This window comes from Plasmodium yoelii (assembly GCF_900002385.2).
Source record: "Plasmodium yoelii strain 17X genome assembly, chromosome: 6".
In the NCBI taxonomy this organism is placed as follows: Eukaryota; Apicomplexa; class Aconoidasida; order Haemosporida; family Plasmodiidae; genus Plasmodium; species Plasmodium yoelii.
This window is the reverse complement of record NC_036178.2, coordinates 636893-659446: the sequence shown is the minus strand read 5'-3', so window position 1 is coordinate 659446 and position 22554 is coordinate 636893. Positions and strand designations below refer to the sequence as shown.

At 21.9% G+C, this 22554-nt stretch overlaps 7 protein-coding genes across 7 annotated transcripts; 3 read left to right on the top strand and 4 right to left on the bottom strand.

Moving 5' to 3' along the window:
• Positions 1-334: 334 nt before the first annotated feature.
• On the bottom strand, positions 335-3054 carry PY17X_0614100 (ribonucleoside-diphosphate reductase large subunit, putative; the record flags this gene model as incomplete). The annotated part of the gene is made up of 2 exons (XM_718532.1): positions 335-643; positions 820-3054. 2 exons carry the CDS (start codon positions 3052-3054, stop codon positions 335-337), a joined length of 2544 nt encoding a protein of 847 aa, XP_723625.1.
• A 3432-nt stretch (positions 3055-6486) lies between these two features.
• PY17X_0614000 (conserved Plasmodium protein, unknown function) lies at positions 6487-7559 on the bottom strand (the record flags this gene model as incomplete). The annotated part of the gene is made up of 4 exons (XM_022955380.2): positions 6487-6810; positions 6972-7053; positions 7195-7394; positions 7539-7559. The coding sequence occupies 4 exons, from the start codon at positions 7557-7559 to the stop codon at positions 6487-6489; spliced, it is 627 nt and encodes a 208-aa protein (XP_022813167.2).
• Positions 7560-9609: 2050 nt separating this feature from the next.
• PY17X_0613900 (uncharacterized protein) lies at positions 9610-11643 on the top strand (the record flags this gene model as incomplete). Its single annotated transcript, XM_725777.2, has 1 exon — positions 9610-11643. The coding sequence occupies one exon, from the start codon at positions 9610-9612 to the stop codon at positions 11641-11643; it is 2034 nt and encodes a 677-aa protein (XP_730870.2).
• A 1435-nt stretch (positions 11644-13078) lies between these two features.
• Positions 13079-13696, top strand: PY17X_0613800 (conserved Plasmodium protein, unknown function; the record flags this gene model as incomplete). The annotated part of the gene is made up of 1 exon (XM_723308.2): positions 13079-13696. The coding sequence occupies one exon, from the start codon at positions 13079-13081 to the stop codon at positions 13694-13696; it is 618 nt and encodes a 205-aa protein (XP_728401.2).
• Positions 13697-14820: 1124 nt separating this feature from the next.
• Positions 14821-16470, top strand: PY17X_0613700 (conserved protein, unknown function; the record flags this gene model as incomplete). The annotated part of the gene is made up of 1 exon (XM_723307.2): positions 14821-16470. One exon carries the CDS (start codon positions 14821-14823, stop codon positions 16468-16470), a length of 1650 nt encoding a protein of 549 aa, XP_728400.2.
• A 329-nt stretch (positions 16471-16799) lies between these two features.
• PY17X_0613600 (uncharacterized protein) lies at positions 16800-19649 on the bottom strand (the record flags this gene model as incomplete). The annotated part of the gene is made up of 1 exon (XM_720504.2): positions 16800-19649. The coding sequence occupies one exon, from the start codon at positions 19647-19649 to the stop codon at positions 16800-16802; it is 2850 nt and encodes a 949-aa protein (XP_725597.2).
• Positions 19650-21500: 1851 nt separating this feature from the next.
• On the bottom strand, positions 21501-22055 carry PY17X_0613500 (41-2 protein antigen precursor; the record flags this gene model as incomplete). The annotated part of the gene is made up of 1 exon (XM_720503.2): positions 21501-22055. One exon carries the CDS (start codon positions 22053-22055, stop codon positions 21501-21503), a length of 555 nt encoding a protein of 184 aa, XP_725596.2.
• Positions 22056-22554: the final 499 nt, after the last annotated feature.

The following is a 22554-nucleotide window of genomic DNA, read 5'->3' as shown; positions in this document are numbered from 1 at the left end:
ATATATTTGCATACATATATGTTAAGGAAAAAAAAAAAAAAAAAAAAAAAACATAAACAACCAAAAGTGTGTTGATTTATTTTTATAGTATATTTTTTTTAATTAGCGCACACATATTTTATATGTATGTACATGCAATACTGCTGCTATTTATTTTATAATAGCTATTTTATTCATATTTTTTTGTATTTTTTTGTATTTTTTTTGTATTTTTTTTTTTTTTTTTGCAAAAATAAAAAATATAGCTATTATAAGGGTGACCATTCATGCAGTTTGCTCCTCATCCACATTTAGCTGTATATATATATTATATATGTGTGTGTGTAAGAATAACTTAACCTGAGCACATTAAACATGGCTCATCATTATTACGACGTAAAGGACATGCATTTTGTGTAACAGTCGATTCAGTTGAAATAGTCTCTCTTGAAACTTCTCTAGTAATAGCTACACCGTCTGCATTTTTCAATTTTTCTGCATTTTTTGCTACTTGTGTGTCAACTGTAAATTTAATAGCATCCGTTGCTGCTTGAGTTCTTAAGTAATATGCTCCGGTTTTTAGGCCCTTTTCCCAACCATAAAAATGCATACTGGATAATTTTGCGAATGTAGGCTTTTGTATGTAAATGTTTAGTGATTGTGACTGAAAAGGAAAAAAATAAAAATAAAATGTAGAAGAGTGAAGTGTGCAGAATAGAAAAAAAATAAAAATAAAATGAAGAGTGAAGTGTGCATAATAGGAAGAAAACGAAAAGCTGCATTTATACAGCTTACCGCTTCGACTTATTTTTACTTTTTTTGGCAAACTGCTCAACATACCTGATCAATGAAAACCCCACGGTCAGCAGCCATATCAATAATATTCTTTTGCTTAATTTCCCAAACAGTTTTATACAATTCTTTTAAATCAGCAGGAATTTCACTAATATATTGTACACTTCCATTGTGAGCAATCAATTGTTGTTTCATATCTTCATCCCAAAGGCCTCTATCAAAAAGATCTTTTAATAAATGAGGATTAACAACAAAGAATTCACCACTTAATACACGTCTATAATAGATGTTACTTGTATATGGTTCGAATGATTCATTATTTCCCAAAATTTGTGAAGTTGAAGCTGTTGGCATAGGTGCTAAAAGAAGAGAATTTCTTAATCCATGCATACTTATTTTTTTTTTTAATAAATCCCAATCCCAATATTTATTATCTACTTTTACATTCCACATATCAAATTGTAATATCCCTTGACTTGCTGGGCTACCTTTATATGATTCATATGGTCCATGTATTTGTGCTAATTCAACAGACATTTCTAAAGCTGCATAATACATTGTTTCAAATATTCTTTTATTTAATTCTTTAGCTTCATCAGATTCATATGGATATCTTAAAAGCATAAATGTGTCTGCTAATCCTTGTACTCCTATTCCAATAGGTCGATGTCTTTTATTTGATTTTTCAGCTTCTTTAATTGGGTAATAATTTCTTTCAATAATTTTATCTAAATTTCTAGTAATAATTTTAGTAATATCATATAATTTTTTAAAATCAAATTCTTTTTTTTCTCTATCAACAAATTTGCATAATGCAATTGAAGCCAAATTACAAACAGCTACTTCATCAGGTGATGTATATTCAATTATTTCACAACATAAATTACTACATTTAATTGTTCCTAAATTTTTTTGATTAGATTTAGAATTACATGCATCTTTATATAACATATATGGTACACCAGTTTCTATTTGACTTTGTAAAATAGCAAACCATAAATCTTGTGCAAGAACAGTTTTTTTTCCTAAATTTTCTTCTTCATATTTTGTATATAATTTTTCAAATTCTTCACCCCAAGATTCACTTAACCCTGGACATTCATTAGGACACATTAGTGTCCAATTTCTATTTTCTTTTACTCTTTTCATAAATAAATCAGGTACCCAAATAGCATAAAATAAATCTCTAGCTCTTAATTCTTCTTTACCATGATTTTTTCTTAAATCTAAAAATTCAAAAATATCAGAATGCCATGGTTCTATATATACAGCAAAAGAACCTTTTCTTTTTCCTCCACCTTGATCTACATATCTAGCTGTATCATTAAAAACTCTTAACATTGGAACTAAACCATTTGATATACCATTAGTTCCTCTAATATAAGAATTCTGTCCTCTTATATCTTGTACAGCAACTCCTATACCTCCCGCGGTTTTACTAATTAAAGCACATTGTTTTAATGTTTCAAATATACCTTCGATAGAATCTGATTTCATAGATAATAGAAAGCAAGATGACATTTGTGGACGTGGTGTTCCTGAATTAAATAATGTAGGAGTAGCATGTGTGAAATATTTCTGAGACATTAAATGATATGTTTCTAAAGCTTTTTCAAGATCATCTATATGTATTCCAATTGATACTCTCATTAATAAATGTTGTGGACGTTCAATAATTTTATTGTTAATTCGTAATAAATATGATCTTTCTAATGTTTTGAATCCAAAATAATCATAGTTAAAATCTCTTGTATAATCTATTTCTTTATTTAAACGATCTTTATGTTCCATGATAAAATCATATACTTCTTTACTTATAAGACTTGCCGATCGACCTCTAATATCTTTATAACTATATAAAGCTTCAGCAACTTTTGCAATATCATCGCTTGTATTTTTATGTAAATTATCTGTTGTTATTCTAGCTGCTAAAATAGAAAAATCTGGATGTGTAGTAGCCATATATGCACATGTTTGTGCAGCTAATTCATCTAATTCGCATGTTTTGATTCCACTATACATTCCATTTATGACTCCCTGTGTTACTCTAGCTGGATCAACTAATTCATGAAGCCCATAAGATAATCTTTGTATCCTTTTTAATATTTGATCGAACGATATATCTTCTTCTTCACCTTTTCTATTTAAAACATACATAGTTTGTATTGGTTTTCCAGATGGCGTTCTTTTAATTCCATCATCATATATTTTTCCTGAATCCGTTTTTTTTATTTGACCCTCTTCCGCGGATGAAGGCAAACGCTTTATGTTATCGTTCATTTGGGAAAAAATGGCGAAAAAATTGTGAGTAAATTGTAAGAGTAAACGATGATGAAGTGTGATGATGATGATGAGGAGGAGGGTATGGTCTTTATTTGGATATCTCTATATAAGTATGCAGATAGGTGAACGTTTTTTTAATAATTTTATTTATTTTTTAAATAAATAAAATATTTGAAATATCTCTTTGACATTACTATTTTTCTGCTTTATTATATAGAACTTTAAAAAAAAAAAAAAATTGTTAACATTTATAAATCGAATAAACATCTATTAATTTGTTTGTATATCTTATTTTGATATTTTTTTGGAGCAATTTTTATAACTCTAAATTTTTTTATAATTTCTTATATAATGGTGTGCATATATTATTGTATGTGCATTTGTATGTGTCTTTAAATTTTGGAAATTCTCTTATTATTTTTTTTTACACTTTTCTTAATGCATATGGTCTTGCTTGATGATGCTTTATTTTCAAAATTATAATTATAGTTATAAATATTTTGCTTTGTTTTGCTATCAAAAAGTGCCTATGTTCGTGTGCGCTTGCCTAAAAGTAGAGAGACAAAATAAAATAAAGTAAAATAAACGAACACACACAATTAAACGAGGTTTATTTATTTTCCCTTTTCTCTGTTCTAAAATTTTGAAATGTCTTACAAAATTAAAAAAAAAAAAAAAATATATATATTGCAAAATGTATTTTCATCCTTGAAAAATATTACAATTATGTAATATATATAACATGTTCCTATTTTTTTTTTTTTTTTTTTTTTTAATAGTAGCAATCTATAAATGTATTTTATTCTTTATATAATAAATATAACTTAATAATTTAATAAACATTTTCAAGATTGAAAATAAAAAAAAAAAAAAAGAGAGATACATATATTTGTTCCAAACAATCCGAGACAAACATATATTAATAATTTTATCAGTGTATATTTTTTTATTAAAAAAAAAAAAACATTAATTAGGTAGTATATAAAATTTCACTATCATTTTTAATATAAATGGAAAAAAAAAAAAAAAAAGAAATACAATGTTAATAGACAGACTAATTAACAGAAACATAAATAAAAATTAGCTTGGACACAATTTCAGATATAAAATATTGTATAATATATTCCACTCTTTGTACAAAAAAAAAAAAAAAAAAATGAAATATAATATAATAAATGCAAAGTTATTAAGAATAAATAAAATATAAATATAATCAAGTAATGATATAAATAAATATATATAATTTAACTAACTTAATAATGCCATTTAAATAGTAACAAAATGAATATTTTATTTCAAAATTGAAGCTATATATAAAAAAAAAAAATTTTTAAAAAAGTTATACATATTGTATATGTGTAAAAAAAGATAAAATGTTATAGTTTTGTTTTTATGATATTTTTTTTTTTTCTAGTATAAATATATTAATCATTATATCAGTGGCATAACAAAAATGCATACATGTATTTATCTTGCTTATTTTGCTTATCTTGCTTATTTTGTTATTTTTTTTATTTTTTTTATTTTATTTTACAAAAGACCAACTATATATATAAGAGCTTATTTATGTGCTATTTATTATTTAGTAACATATCAACACTACATATAAATATTATTACATATATTATATATACACATATTTATTAATTTTTCTTATTTGCACATATAGTTATGACAAAAATAAAGATCATATATATATATAAAGATATGAATTAAAATGAGCTATATTTATATCTAGTTAAAAAAAAATGCAAATAAACTATATATTTTATCGAAACATAAAGTTATTTTATAAACATTGCAAAATACCATACAAGAATAATAATGTATGAAAATATTATATACTATAAAAAAAAAAAAAAAAAAAAAACACACAGCCATGTAATTAATATATGTATACACATGTATTTTCTTTATTACACATATTAATATTTATATTGGCACATTAAAAATGTAAAAGTGGTAAATACTAAAAATAACATATATTTTAAAATGATGAAATGAAATAAATTATTGTTCTTAATTGTCTCTAGATTATTTATTTTATTACATTTATAATTTTTTGTTTTTATTTTTTTGGACAATTATTTATGATAAAAAAAAATAAGCTAAATAAATTTCATCAGAAATATATACGATATGAACTTTTCTTTAAACTTAAAAATTATGGGTTAGAATTTATTTCCCTTTTTATGTAGCACATATGCATATATTTAGTGGATGCTATAAATTGTAAAAAATAAAAAATAATAAAAAATAAAAAATAACAAAGTAGCAAAGTGGAACATCATTCTAATATGTATTACCAACGAACAGTTTACGTTAGAGAGATTACCATTTTGAAATAAAAAATAATTTATGCTAAAATGGTAACGTCGTTTTTATTTCATATATGATATAAACACTCCCTTCTATTATATCTTACACACTTAATAAAAAAACGAATAAAAAAACGAATAAAAAAACGAATAAAAAAATGAATAAAAAAATGAATAAAAAAATGAATAAATAATGAACGATAATGAATAACGAATAAATGACAGTCCGGATCTTAACATCCAAACAATAACAGCTTTATGATGCAATGCATTATATATATGTATAAGCTTATTACACATAATTGGCTTTAAAAAAAAATAATTTAAATAATGCATGTATATATAAAACTGGTATAGTGACCTTATTTGTAAAAATGGAAAAATGAGGAAAAAAGAAATGAAAATAAAAATAAATATGTAAAAAATTATTTTTTATTTTTATATTATACATCTAATTTGAATGAGAATAAAAAGTTCGAAAATAAAATCGGCAAATAAATACTCATGTAATATTTTTGTAATATTTTTGCAATACTTTTGTAATACTTTTGTACTAAAATATGTGCACTTAGTTTAGTTTCTCTGTTCATGTATTTAATATATATATTTTTCAATTTTAGATAATTCTACATGTACTGCCTTATATAGTCAGGCATTAACATAGAAATAGGTTGGCTATATATATATACATATATATATATCTATTTATTTATTTGTTTATTTATTCATCTATCTTATTACCAATTCTATAACATACAAAATAATACTCAGTTTGCTATTACTGTAAAAAAGTACATTATATGTTAGAGTTCAAAATGTAACGACGGGCGGTAATTGGTAAAATTAAAAATTAAAAATTAAAGCTTAGCAAAAAAACAAAAAAGGAAAAAGCAAAACTATCACAAAAGGAAAAAGGGAAAAAGGGGAAACAAAAGCGAGAGAGAACACATCTGAAACTGCTCAAACAAGTTGGAACGAACATTGCATACATGTACGTTTATTGTAATCACAAAATAAATATGTTATGATATTTTTGGTAATTTATTTAGCATAACTAAAAGGAAACTCTATAGATATTCTATCAATTATTTTGTAATATCATTATTAGATTCTAATTCATACAATAATTGTTAAATGATGATAAACTTTGCTTCCGATAAATATTATATAATTCTTTTACTTCAACAGTATCATATGGATTATTAAGGTTATATACATTTTGGTTTTGGTAAAGGCTTTTTTTTTTTGTGCTTTTTTTTGCGTTTTTTTTTTTTTTTTTTTTTTTATTATTATCTTCAACATAAAAACTAGTTTTATTATATACAATTGTATTTTGACATTTATTACTAATCGATTTTTGAGACTGAATTTTTAAACATTTGCATCTTTTACATTCATGATTAACTGTGTTGAAATTCCCAGTTAAATTAAGCTCCTATAAAGTGGGGTCATTTAAAAATGTGCACACTTAGAAAGCCACGAAAAAGTAAAATAAAATATAATAAAATATAATATAGTATGTATAATATAAAATAAATATGTATGCATAATAGGAAACAAAATTAATGTTTTTGTCAAAAGTAAAAGATCTATAACCTTATCATCTATAAGATAGTATTTTGCACAACCCGTTATCATATTCAATCTTTTTGAATAATTGATATTTCCTAGAAATTGTCTAAAAATTGTAATTTAAAAAAAAAATAAATAAAATAATTTAATTTAACTTGATTTAATTTAACTTGATTTAATTTAACTTGACTTAATTTAACTTGACTTAATTGAGCACACAAAATAGAACCCATTTTAATAATCTTACGCGATGTTGCTTAGAAACCCATCTGTGTATTTTATAATGTTCTTAAAAACACTTTCATGTTGTTCTATATTTTTATTATAAAGATTTAATTTTTTTTTTAAGCTTTCAATTCGTTCTCTTTGCTCTATTAGACGATTATTATATAAATTATGCATTTTATCCATTTCTGCACATTTTTGAAGAGTTGCATTCATATGCACCTACAAAAGTAAAAATATTATTTATATAGCTACAAATTTATTTACATCTAACTTAGAACCATATATATATATTGATTCTACAAACATGCAGATATTATCTATTTCCATGTTATATAAAGCTAATATTTTACTTCGTCATTTTACCTGTGTGTCTACACTTTCCATTTCTTAGTTTATTGTGTATTTAAAAATCAAAAAAAATATACACAGTTTTTATATCTACAAAATTTGTAACATTATACAACCAAAGATAAAGAAAATTATATAATATGAATATATATATTTAATTTAAAATAAATTGAAACAATTAATCCTTAACTTGTTCATAATTACCATTCTTTAATTATATTTGACATTTAAAATATTTTCAAAAATAAAAATTTATAATAGAAAAAATTAATAAATATAAAAGTATGTTTATCCTGAAATTATATTAATTTTCCTTTTTGTTAAAATAAAACTATATAACATTAAATTGTTATACATGTAGAATGTATATATATATACATGTCGTTTAAATAATAATAATTTTTAAAGTGATGTTTTATAGAATAATTCTATTTTTTTTATAAATATAATATTTAATAAAAATAACATTTTATATATTCGACATGCACATGCATATCTATGTATTATACATAAATTTATTGGTACATAAATATTACACACTATAAAAACAAAAAATAGGAATACACCATTTAATATATATATATATATACAACACCCATTTACATAGATAAAATAATTATTTCCTAATATTGGATGTTGAAATATACTATATGGAAAAGTGCACTGCTATTTTTGAAATATTGTAAAAATAATGCACCTAATAATATTATAATATTTTTTTTCTAGCTATTTTGTGTAATAGCTAGCTAAAAAAAAAAAAAAAAAAAAGGAGAGTATTATGTTCCAAATATAATATTAATTTACACTATGTGTATATGTGCATTGATTTATATGTGAATAATTTAATATCAGATTTTACGCATTTATATTTTTAGCTGTTGTAAGGAATAATATTATTCAATTTAAAGGGGTATAGAAATAAATACTAAAAATATGAACAATATGAACAATGTAAACGGAATAAATAATATAATTTATAACAACTCTGTATTTGTTAAAATAAATTATGTAGTTAAGTGATCATATATAGTAACTGAGTTTTCATTTTATTATTATAACTATATATATATGGGGCAAGACAAATATAAAACCTTTAAAACCCATCCTTTCTAATTTTAGGGTTTAATAATTAACATATAGAAAGTTATAAATAAAAAAAAACGATTTTGTTTATCTCTTGATTTATTTATTTTAAAAATATATGTTACAAAAATATAAGCAAATTATATATATGCAATTAATACTATAGCACTTATTTTTTACCAAAAAATATTTACAAGGCTAGATTTTATTATTCGTTGCCTCGCTTTTCTTCTTTCGCCTTTATACTTCATAAAATAATATGATAATAAAATGTGATAATAAAATGTGATAATAAAATGTGATAATAAAATGTGATAATAATAATGTGATAATAAAATGTGATAATAATAATGTGATAATAAAATGTGATAATAAAATGTGATAATAAAATGTGATAATAATAATGTGATAATAATATGATGACAAAATATGATGATGATAATAATGAATTAACATTATTTGCAATATCAGATGATAGTGTTCTTATTTTTTTTTTCATTTTCGTTGCCCCTCATAAGTTAGCCATTTTCGTTATACTTATTAATTACTCTCCATATTTGTACATGTAAAGAGGTAATAAAATTGTGGGTGAAAATTACAAAAGTTAACGATTTAAAAGTTAACGATTTAAAAGTTAACGATTTAAAAGTTAACGATTTAAAAGATTTATTGATTTTTTTTTATTTATAGCTATTTTGTCGAAAGTTTTGTGTATTATACAAATTTATATTGATAAGATTGTTTGTGAGTCATATAAAAGTATTCTTATTTGATTCCAATGTGTATAAATGAGATAAACACAAAAAATACATGCACATATATATAAATATCCTTGCATATTTCCATTTATAATTCCCGTATTTATACCACGATCGAACTCTAAATACACATTTTATATAGTTATAAAATAAAATCAGATATTATAATAATATATCTATTACATATGTTTATTATTGTGATATAATATCAAATTAGTTAAAATATATTTCTATGGAATATCAAAATGGGGAATATCATAGGAGTAGAATGCTCCTTTAATAGAGCTCATATAACTATTGTTGTATCTAACGAAAAAATAAAAAATAAATATTCAAATAATAACATAGTAGGAAATATATATAATTGTTTTTCTGTTTGTTATAATAATAATTATAAAATAAATCAAAACTGTAATTACATTTCTCCAATCTCTGAGAGTGAAAAAGAAACAGATTGTAACTTACCAAGTGAAAATTATATGACCAAAAAAAAAGACATATTAAAATATTTTTTAAATATACAAGATATAATAAAAAATAATATTCAATTAATTATATTAAATAAAAATTTTAAGCAAAGTAAAGATGGTGAATTTTCATTAAACGAATTAACCCAACATTTTAATGGTAATAGTGAAAATATTGATGAAAAATTTTATATATATAATAATTTTCTCAAAAAAAAATTAAATATTAATGAGGATGAAATTGGTGAAGAAATAGCGACATTTTATTTCTTAACTGTTAAGGTGAAAAATATTGATAAAGCTATATTAAAATATCCAGAACAAACAATTAACAACACACAAATCAATTTAACGGGGAAAAGAAGCAAATATATAATGAAAAAATTAATTAAAATGAGAGGACTTAAGAAAAATATATATATCCACAAAGAAATCACATGTATAAATAATTGTATAATGTTTTTAAAAAATATATATCCACAAAGTTTATATCATTTTGTAATGGAAAAAAGTGATTTGGAAAAAAATTATGAACAGACAGGAGATAATGAAAAAAACAAACAATTGGACTTAAAAAAAAAATATATTGAAAATAATGACTCTATTAAGTGTGCATATCCATATATTATAGCTAACATGAAAAGAGCTACTACTTATCATCTTGTTAATGAAAAAAATGAAATTTACCAAATCGGAAATTGTTTTATTGGGTATAAATCAGTTATATCCCTTTTTTTATTGATAACTGGAAAATTGTGTTCCATGGAAAAACTATTTAAAATAGCTAAAAAAGGAACAAATAAAACCTTTGATATGTCTGTTGGCGATATTTATGGTACATCTTATTGTAACGCCGGTCTAAGTAGCGACCTAACTGCATCATGTTTCGGGTCAGCTATGAATATTGATAATATAAAAGACATATTTTCCAACCATAATAAACAAACTAATGGCGTGATAAAAAATGAGGTGAACGTATTTTCAAGTAGTAGCGAATGTGATATCAGTGAAGAGTGTAGCAGTGATGAGATGAATACATATTGTGATATTGATATTATTCCGACCTTAACAAAAAGTAATTACAATAATAACGAAAAATGGATAGCTAATAAAAAATGTTTAAATAATCACCACACAAAATGCAAATATTTTTTCAAACAAAAATATTTAAGTGATGATGAAACAGCTATAAAAAAATATATTAAAAAAAAATCCAGAAAACAATTAGGAAATAAATGGAACTCTTTAACTGATCATGAATTATATATAAGGAAAGATTATAAAGAGAATTATTATTCTTCGTCAGATGAAGATTTTAATTGTGAATTATTAAAAAGTAAAAAAAAAATTCAAAAATATTATGAACAAGTCAGAAAAAAAAAAAATTCAAAAATGAAAAATATGTATGTGCAGGAAAATTATGTAAATAAAAAAACTGCACAAATGGAATATAATAATATTGAAAACAAAAAATTGAACACTATACCAGAACAAAACCTCGAAAATGTGAATAATCCTCTACATAATAAAAATTCTACAAAATATTTTACCAATATAGAATGTGATTTGAGTAAAACTTTATTATCAATGACAATATATAATGCAACACAAATGGGGTATATCCATAGTCATGTATATAATGTTAAACATATATTTTTTTCAGGCTTTTTTTTGGAAAATTCAGCTTGTATAGAATTACTCAAAATTTATATAAAGTTTATGTATCATAATGAGCAAATATTATACTTTTTTAAATATTCTACATATATAAGTAGCTTAGGGGCAGCTATACAACTATTAGACTGGGAATAATTTTTTTGAAACACTTTTTTTTTTTAAGTTATATTTGTCAATCTACTCACGTATAATATATATTGCCTGTGCATATTTTATTTGTTTTTTATACTGACAATTTGATGTATGTTCATAAAAAAATGCACCAAATACATTATAAGGGCAAATTGCTTTTCTATCTATAGCAATAAAATTGTTAAAATGTATAATATAATGGCAATAATAACATATGCTTATTTTTATATACATTTCCTGAGAATAATAATGAATAAAATTTATGGAACTTCGCTGTGGATATTCCACAAAAATTCATGCGTTTTTTTTACGAAATAACATTTGTGTATATTGATGTTTATATTTCCCCTATTTAATTTGTACACATGATAATAATAAATTTATATAAATGTGTGTGTAGTATTATGGTTATTAAAAATTATTAGTTAATATATTGTATATTTTGTTTCAAAACACTTTAAAAATGATGGAGGGTAGGATATATACTAAAATAACATTAGGCTGTAATTTTAATTACACCTCAACATTTATTAAGTAATTTTTATGAATTAAAAATAATTGCAAAAATATAGTTAATATATATTACCCCTTTATATTTTTCTTTATATATTATTGTCTCTTAAAAGTGTTATTTTGTTATTTTGTTATTTTGTTATTTTTTAATATTTTTTTGCTATTTTTTATTATTTATTGTTACGCTATTTTTTTAAATAAAACACTGCGCATGTTCGACGGTGGTTTTATTTATGTTGGGTTTATTATTTAATTATCTATATTTGTTTTCAATTTAATTGCTATTTTTATTTTTTTACACATAGGCCTTAATGTAAAACTTTAGCATAATAAGCATGTGTATATTATATTATATTATAATATTTTAGAGAGTTAAATAATTGCGCAATTTTCACCTTAACATAAAAACCTACTTATTTATTTTATTTATTTATTTTATTTTTTATTTTTTTATATTTAATATAGAAAACGTTTTCAAATTAAAAATAATATTTGTTGTCAAAAAAACAAATAAAAGATTAAATAAAGCTTTAATTAATTCTTACACCAATATTAAATAATATTTTCCAACATTAATATAATTTCGTATTTAGTCAAAATATATAGAGCTTCAAAAAAATCAAAATAAATTATTATAATTCAATATACCAAATAAAATGAGACCCAAAACAACAAATCATATATTTAAAAGGTAAAATTAATTAAAAAAAAAAAAAAAAAAAAAAAAAAAAACATAAATGACACACAAAATTGTATTGAAGTTTTATTTTATTTTGTAAATTGTAATAGTATTATAAATTTGTATTGAATAAGCATATAGAGAAAGTGTTAGATTATTTGAAAGGGTTTAAAAATCAAAAAAAAAAAGAAAAATATATATATACATATATATATATATATACAATAAAATATACTATGAAGAAATATGAAAACAGAAAATGATAATTGGAATGTTTCACGGGAAATCTGTTTAACGGATTTCATTAACTGTCCGTTGTGTTATCATACAAATTTTATTAGTATGGTTTTATTTATAGTTGGTAGTACATTTTTTATTTTTAATTTATTATATGTTTCAGGATGTATTATTTTTGCAATAGCATCAGCAATGTGTTTTTATAGCAATATAGTAGGTGCATATACAATTGGGTCAAATAATAAAAAGGAATTTTATGGATATATAAATTATACATTAGGATGCTTATTATTTGTGATAGGATCAATATATTGTTGTTTCAAAGATGATAGTTTATCAGTAAAATTATTTATTTTTGGGAGTAGTTTTTTTCTTATTGGAGCATTGTGTTTTATGTATGGAATAACTTATAGACAAATCAAAAATATGGATTGGAGACTTTTATTTGTATATATAGTAAATTTAATAGGATCAATATTATTTACTGTTGCAAGTTTTTTATTTTTTTATCCACAGTTTTACAATTATGCATGCTATTTATATATAGAAGGAAGTATATTATTTACTTTGGGTACATGGTTTGATTATATTATTTATATAAATAACAATATAATTCTACCAAATTGATATTACATATTAATGTAATTGTATAGTCATTATTATTTTACTCAAATTTTTATTTGTAACCTTTAAGCCACATTTTGACATATACACTCAATTAATATCAAACACACATATACTCATTTTCAAGGCGTTAATAATTTAGCACATTTCAAGACATTTTTATAATTTTTTTAGTGTTTAATTATGTTTTTTTTTATTTTGTATATTATTCCATATACAGTAAAAGTAGCGAGATACATATGTATGCATATTTTTACCAATTTTTTGTTTTATATATTTTGTTTTATAAAGAAAATATATGTTACACTGTTATGCCTCATAACTTATATATTTTATTTTTCTTTTCCCCTGTTTTATTTATTCTTGTACCGAATTAATTAAGATATTTATTATATTGAAGAATATTATATTGTTTTAAGCATATACATGAGTATGTATACATTTTTCACCATTCATATTTCATCTTACTGTATTTAATTTTTTGTCAACTGTATATTTATGCTAACTTGCATATTATAAAGTTCTAAACTTTAAATTCTAACCAACATCAAAAAAACGGAAAAATATTTTCCATTTATCGTAATACATTTTTATTTGTTTTGGATATTTTTTAAATAATTATGTACAGGACATAAAAAAAAAAAAAAAAAAAAAAAAAAACAGCTATATAGAACACTATGCCATTTGAGACTTCCTTAAATTACCCACTTTTTAAAGTTACACCATTTATTTGTAATTATGAAAAAATGATAATTAGCATACTTTGTGTATTTCCAAAAAGGATATAGGCCTTTTTTTATTTTTGAAAAATAAAGAATAACACGAGAAAAAAAAAAAAAAAATAAAAAAAAAAAAAAAATAAAATAAAATAAAAAAAATAGCTATTTATGTGAAAAAGCTAGCACATACAAATTTGTAAATCCCAAAAATATCTATATATGTTATATATATTGCATAATTATTTTTTCATGCTTAGTTAGATATTTTATAGATTTACAGATTTACAGATTTATGGATTTACGGATTTACGGATTTCTCGAATTTACAAACTAACGTATTTATGTGCCCCCCCCTATGAATGCATATTTTATTTGGCCTGACCTTCGCCTTACTCTTTTTTGAGGACCATGGGGTTTTTTGCGAAAAATGTAGGAAATTTTATAAAAAAATCCAAATCAAAATTCGGAAAATTTAAAAACTTTGGATCATATAACAAAAAAAACAATTATATATATAATCAATATGATAATTTACTAAATATAGGAAATAAAAAACCTGATGATATAATAAATTTATTACATAAATTGTGTAAAGAGAAAAATTGTGATACTGAATTAATAAAATGTATTACTGATCATATATATGATTTTAGCGATGATTTTTTTTGCCCACAATTAATAAAAATATTGGAAAGTTATGTAAAACTAAAATATTCTGATGAGACATTATTAGGAATTGTATGTAATAGAATAGAAGATTTGGCTAGTTTAAAATCATGTATAAGAACAAAAAATATGATAAATATTTATAAGCAATTAAATTTTCATCATCCATTAGTTAAAATACCATTACTATCCCAATTAAATGATAATATAAATGAATATAAAAATGAACTAGTTTCAATTCTTAAAAATATATCTTATTTATATGTTGACAGTTATACTACCAATAATATTATGAACAAAATAATTATAAATTCAAATTATTATCAAAAAGATATTTTTACAATTTTGGAAGGAATAAGTAGATTAAATGAATGTGAAAATATTAACACATTTATTGAATTAGTTAACAAAAAAATAAAATATTTAAAAGATAATAATATATGTTGTAATTTAAAAGATTTTGTAAAATTTTTTAGTGCATATAAAAGATTAAATATAAATGAGACTACATATTTACATTTTCAATTTGAAAAAAAAATAGATAATATCAAATTAATATCACCAAATAACATTTCTTACATGTTACTTGCAATGTTATCATCTAAATTTTGTCATCAAAAATTGTCTGAATTAATCATAATAAATATCGAAAATTATGTAGGAAATTTTGATAATAAAATAATGAGTGATATACATGAAAAAAGACATATACATTTTTTTAATTCAGAAAAAAAAATTAAAAAATATTGTAATAATTATATAATGAATTATTTACCTTTTCACATACTTCTTTTAACATTATTAGATTATGATAATAATAACAATGTTTTGACTTATTTAATAGATATATGTATAAATGAATGTATAGATTTATACGATATATCAAATTTAATAAAAATTTTATATTCTTACACTATTTTAGATATAAATAAACAAAATTCAAATAAAATAAAAACACAAAAATATGAAAATAATATAATAACAATTTTTTCAGCACTTAAAAATGTGTACAAAAGTGCCAGTACTAATGACATGAAAATTTTACATAGTTGTTTTTTATATAATAAAGATATAATCGAAAAAAATGAAAAATTAAAAGAAATATCATCAGATTTATTAAATTATGAACCTTTAACAGTATTACCATCTTCTTATTCAGATTTAAATTTTCAAGATCTTGAAATTATTAAATATGCTAGTACATCTTATTTAAAAAATAATAAAAATAATCAAATTTTTTTATATCTTAACAAAAATGATTTTTATTCCACTAATGATTACATTTATGACAATTTAATTGTTAGTGTTAAATTCAAAATCAATGTTTTAAAAAAAAAATTTGGGCAAAATCGAGTCAACATAATTTACGAGAATCACCCCCTAAAGTGTTAATCTAACCATACCACTTCACTATCGAGATATGGTATTATTCACTCATTCATCCATTCACTCATTTATTCACTCAATTATTTACTCATTTATTTACTCAATTATTTACTCATTTATTTACTCATTTAGTCTTTTTTTTTTTGTATAAATAAACTTAAAGCGAAAATAAAATGGCTACATAGATGTGTAAATGCACTTTGACTATATTTAAACAAGCCATGAAAAAAAAAAAAAAAAAAAAAATAAAAACTAGTAAAAATAAAAAGTATTAAAAATAAAAACTAGTAAAAATAAATAGTAAAATTGCATTTTTTTTTTTAAATTTCAAAGAACTAAATTGTTTTTATAAAACATGCAACATCATCTTGTTCATAATTTAAAGAGTATCCAGAATTTTTCAAGTTATCTATATAATTTGAATTTTTTTTAATATATATAAAGGTACTATTTGAATTTGTATTTTTTTTTGAAATAATATCAATTTGATCAATTAAAATAGAAAAGGTAGATTTATCTTTAGCATATATATAACAATGCAAATCTTTTTTTTTTTCGATTTTTACTAACCCATTAATATTATTTTTTTCAATATTTAACATAACATTATATAATTCATAATTACAATTACATAATTGATATGAAAAGATATCGGATTCTATATGATCTTTATTAACAAAGAAAAAGGTATCTTTATGTAATTCTTCTAAATTATTTTTAATAAATTTACGAATTAATTTAAAATCATATTCATGTATAGGTCTAGTAATATGATTAGAAAAATTGTCTACATCTGGATGTTCATTATGAATTGTAACAAGATCTATAGGATATTTTTTTCCAATTTTATCATATAATTCATTTTCTGAATCAAAATTTATAGATTTCCTTAAAGTAAATCTAGCATCTAATGCAATCATTTTATTTCCAGATACAAATAAAGGGTTTATATCTGATTCATTAATATATGGTAATAAATCTGAAACTAATTCAGAAAAATTCATAATTGTTGTTATAAGTTTAGGCATATCACATTTCTTAAATCTTGAAGATTTACCCAATAATGCATTATATATTTTGGTATTCTTAATTGTATGATGTGTATATGAATAAGTAAGAGGTGGAATCAATAAAACTGTATCTTTAAATATTTCAACATATGAACCACCTGACCCAAATAAAAGTACAGGACCAAAACATTTATCATAATAATATCCTAATATTAATTCTATTCCATCATTTATGTTAATCATATTTTGTATAGTAACACCTTGAAACCCTTTTTCTTGTTTATGTTTTTTCACATTTTCATATATTTGTTTATAACCATTTATTAATTCTTCTTTTGTGTTAATGTTTAATATAACCCCTCCTATATCTTTTTTATGTGTAATTGTATCTGAATATATTTTCATAGCACAAGGATAATTTATATTATCAGCATTTTCTACATCTAACAATGTTTTATATATTTTTGTATTAACAACAGGTATATCATATGTTTCTAAAATTACTTTTGAATCATATTCATTTAATATATAATTTTTATTTTTAAATGCTTTTTTAATTATCTCCACTGCTTTATCTTTTCGAATATTTTTAACAAAACTTTTTCCATTATTATCAAAATTTAAATTATAATTTTTTTTTATGAAACTATTTATATAATAATTTTCTTCATCATTTGCTAAAAAATTAGGAATCTCTTCATATACTCCTTGTATATGTTTAATATTTTTATATAATTTTAACAAATTCTGTACAGAGTGTTCAGGATGAATAAATGTTGGAATATTATTTTTATTCAATATATTTGATGATTCTTCTAAAGAAGTACCTCCTAAATAGTTACATAATATTAATTTATTTTTTGTTGATAATTTATTTTTAAGATTTATTATTTCATGAGCTGTTTTTAAAGGATCAGTTACACTTTGAGGTGATAATAAAACAACTATATTTTTGTATTGTTCATCTAAAGCTAATGTTTCTATAGTTTTTTTATATAATTCAGGAGATGCATCTCCAAGTATATCAATCGGATTAGCTTTACTCCATGAATTTGGTAAAAATTTATCCAATTCTGATTTTAACTTATTATTTAAATTTGTTAAATCACCATCATTTTTTACTATACTATCTACTAATAACACTCCTGGACCTCCGGCATTTGTAACTACACATACTTCATTAGTTTCAGGATATTTAGATAAATTTAATATTTTACACATATTAAATAATTCTTCAAAATTTTCAGCAACTAAAACTCCTAATTTTTTCATAGATGCATAAAATATTTCATAATTCCCAACCATAGAACCCGTATGAGAAATAGCAGCTTCAGCTGCTTTAGCAGTCTTACCACTTTTTAATATAATTATAGGTTTATATAAACATATTCTTTTACATGTTTCCATAAATTTATCCATATCTCCAATAGATTCAACATATAATAAAATATATTTAGTATTATCATCATAAAACAAATATTCAATTAATTCATAAAACTGAACATCACACATAGATCCAACAGATATAAAATGTGAAAAACCAATATTATGTTGTAAAGATAAATCTAAAGCTGCTGAACATATTGCCCCACTTTGAGATAATAAAGAAAAATGTCCCTTTAACACTTCATTATCTGCAAAAGATGCATTCATATTATGATAAGAATGTATAATACCTAAACAATTGGGTCCGATAATTCTTATATTATTTTTTTGAGCTATATCTATTATCTGTTTTTCTAATTTTAAACCCTCTTCACCTGTTTCTTTAAATCCAGCAGTTATAATAATAACACCTCGAACATTTTTATATTTTAATTCTTCCATTGCTTTAAGAACATAATCACGTGGTACTGCTATGACAGCTAAATGAATAGATTCATCTTTAATATCTTTTAATGATTTATAACTGTCTCGATTGTATATTTTACTACCTTTAATATTTACAAAATGAAGTTTATAATTATTTTCGCCTTTTATTAAATTATTAACAAGCGAATTACCAACAGATCCCTTTCTTTCTGTTGCCCCAATTATAGCAATACTTTTAGGTTTAAAAATATATTTTAAACTATTTTTAAAATGGCTTTTATAATTCACATTTTTATTATATTCAACCCAGACACTATAAAAGTTTTTTCGGAGAAAAAATTTCTCAGTTTTCTGTATACTCATTTTGGATATATCTTCTCTGTAGCTTAAATATTTCAACTATTTTTTATGAACTGTCCAATAAACTATTTCTAATAAATATAATTAACTAATATGCTGTTTCGATTTTTGTGCATATGTATATATATAAATTTGTACACACTTTGTAATATATATATAATTAATCTATTTATATTATTTATCTATTTCAATGTTACAACAAAATGCCTACAACTTTCGAGGGGGCAGGGGGGCATCCTTACGACTTTATTTTTAAATGTTGATAATTATAATTATATGTTATATACAATTGCATATTTATGCACCCTTTTTTGTTTTTAATTAAATTTCTTTTTATGGTTTAAGATTTAAAAATTTACTTTTTTTTTTTTTAAGCAAAGGGTAACATTAGTAACAGTCATATGCGAATAAAAATTAAATGGTTAGTAATTATGTATTTGTTATTTTTATATTTAATTTATTTACACATATTTGAGAAATATTAAAATTATAAAAAAAATATAACTTTTTTGAAAAACTATAATATTAATCTTATAGAAAACTAAGTTTATCAATTGTTTTTATTTTTTTTTCCATTCCTTTTTATTTTTGTTTATATTAATTTATATATCATATTTCCAGTCGACCCATAAATATTTCTGTATTATGTACATAGTGTGAGAAATATCACACTCTTATTAAATAAATAATATATATATATTAAAAGTTGTGTTTTATTATTTTTTTTGTTAATAAATTATATTTGTTTATTAAGGTGCAATTCATTTTTTTTTACATAGTAATTTATTCGTTTATGTTTGTTATACGAATATGCAAAACATTACCCTAATTGTGTGTGTATTGCGTATATCTCCATTCATACGTTTTAATATGTACATAATGCATATGCATATGCAATACATAATGCATATAATATATATGTGCGCTATATATTCAAACTGAAATATTAGCAGGGGAACTACATTTGCATTTGTTTACAAAAAAAGAATATACCCACGAATAAAAACAAACACAATACTTCGCCATTTTCGCCATTTCGCACAATATTAAAATGGTACAAACTCGGTATCTTTGAAAAGGTATGGCAGACATTTTTTTTTAATATAATTTGGCATATATAAAATAAACAAATCAATACACATTTTTATTATTCTACAAATTTGTAAAAAAGCTATAAAATTCACGTTATATATATATGGGGGTGATATAGTGGATTATGCTCTCTTTCAATCGCATTAATTTTGTTAATCTTGTTTTATTTATTTTGTTTATTTATTTTATTTTACTTTACTTTAGCATGAACAGGTGTGCAATTAAGTTAATATTATATGAACGGTTAATAAATTATGAATTGTTAATAAAAAAATGAGAATAATAATTAAAATAAAATTATAAATATAAAAGGTCACGAAAAATAACAACTAGATATATGTTGCTCTATTTGTGATAATATTGTAAAATATAAATGGTATGTTTGATTTCTCATATTGTCTTTTATTTCTTTTAACTTATACGCAAATTGCCAAACATTTTGAGAAAAATAAGCAAAGTGATTTCCTTCACTTTCCAAATAGAACTATATTAGACAATGCTATAATTATATTTATATTTTTATTATCTCCTATTTGCTCATAATTCAACATACATATTTTTAATATAAATAACATTAAAAAAAATTTATGAAATATTACAAATCCATATGTGTGCATAAATATATTTAAAAAAAAAAAATAAAAAAAAAAATAGTTATTTGATTTAAAAAATTTGTATTTTTGATAAGATAATATTTTACTTTGTTCTATAGTATTACAAAAAAAGGTGCTGATATATGATCATCAGCATATTTCATACATGTTAATTATTTTTTTCACGTTCTATTACTTCAGGATAAAATTTTATAAAAATAGTTGTATTTTCATTTTTATCATTTTTATTTATAGTGTGTGCAGTAACTTCAGCTTGAAATTCTGAACTGCAAAGAAAACCTTCAACAATTCCAGCAGCAAATGATGCGCAATTTATATTACCATAATCCTTTGGTACTGCTATAAATTTATTTAATAAAATATTCTGATCACATATCATATATTCATATATACTATCTTGAGATTTAAGTAAATCTGATGAATAGTCGAATAAATATTTCCATAAATGTTTTGAAATAAATGTTAAAATATTTAGTATATTTATACTTCTTTTTGTTTTATTTCGATAACATAAATACTCATTTAATTTATAACCTACACGTATTCCCATCTCATGTAAACAATCTTCTATTCTATATCCCTTTTTGCTTTTATATAAACAATATTGAACTATTTCGCAAAATAATATACTAAAGGCACTTAGACTTACATTTTTTTTTGCTTTTAACAATTCTTTTCTAATTTCGTTTTTTCCTTTATCCATTTTATATTTACTTATAAAGCTATTGGAATGCAGATATGGGCTTTGTTTTTATTCGAAGCTTAGAGTTCTACAAGGCGCTACTTGCTAGCCTTATTCGTTAGGTTTTATTTTTTATGCTTTATTCGTTATGCTTTATTCGTTATGCTTTATTTTGTTCGATTTGGCCTCATTTTCCTGTTCGGCTTAACGGCCCTTTCACAAAATTTTACTTTCAATTTTAAAAAAAGGTGAAGGAAAAATAATTATTTATTTTTAAATGTATTTAAAAAAAATGATATATATGCATGATTTAAAAGTGAAGTAATTAAAAAAAAAATTCACTAATTTTACACGTATAAATAATATGCCTGTTCATATTTTATTTGGTTAAAAAAAATTAAAATATTTTTGTAAAAAAAAAAAGTGCAACATTGGTAGAAAAGCAAATAAATAAGTTAAGCCATAAATTACTATTTCTTTTAAATATCTATACAAATTTTTATGATGTCATATATATATA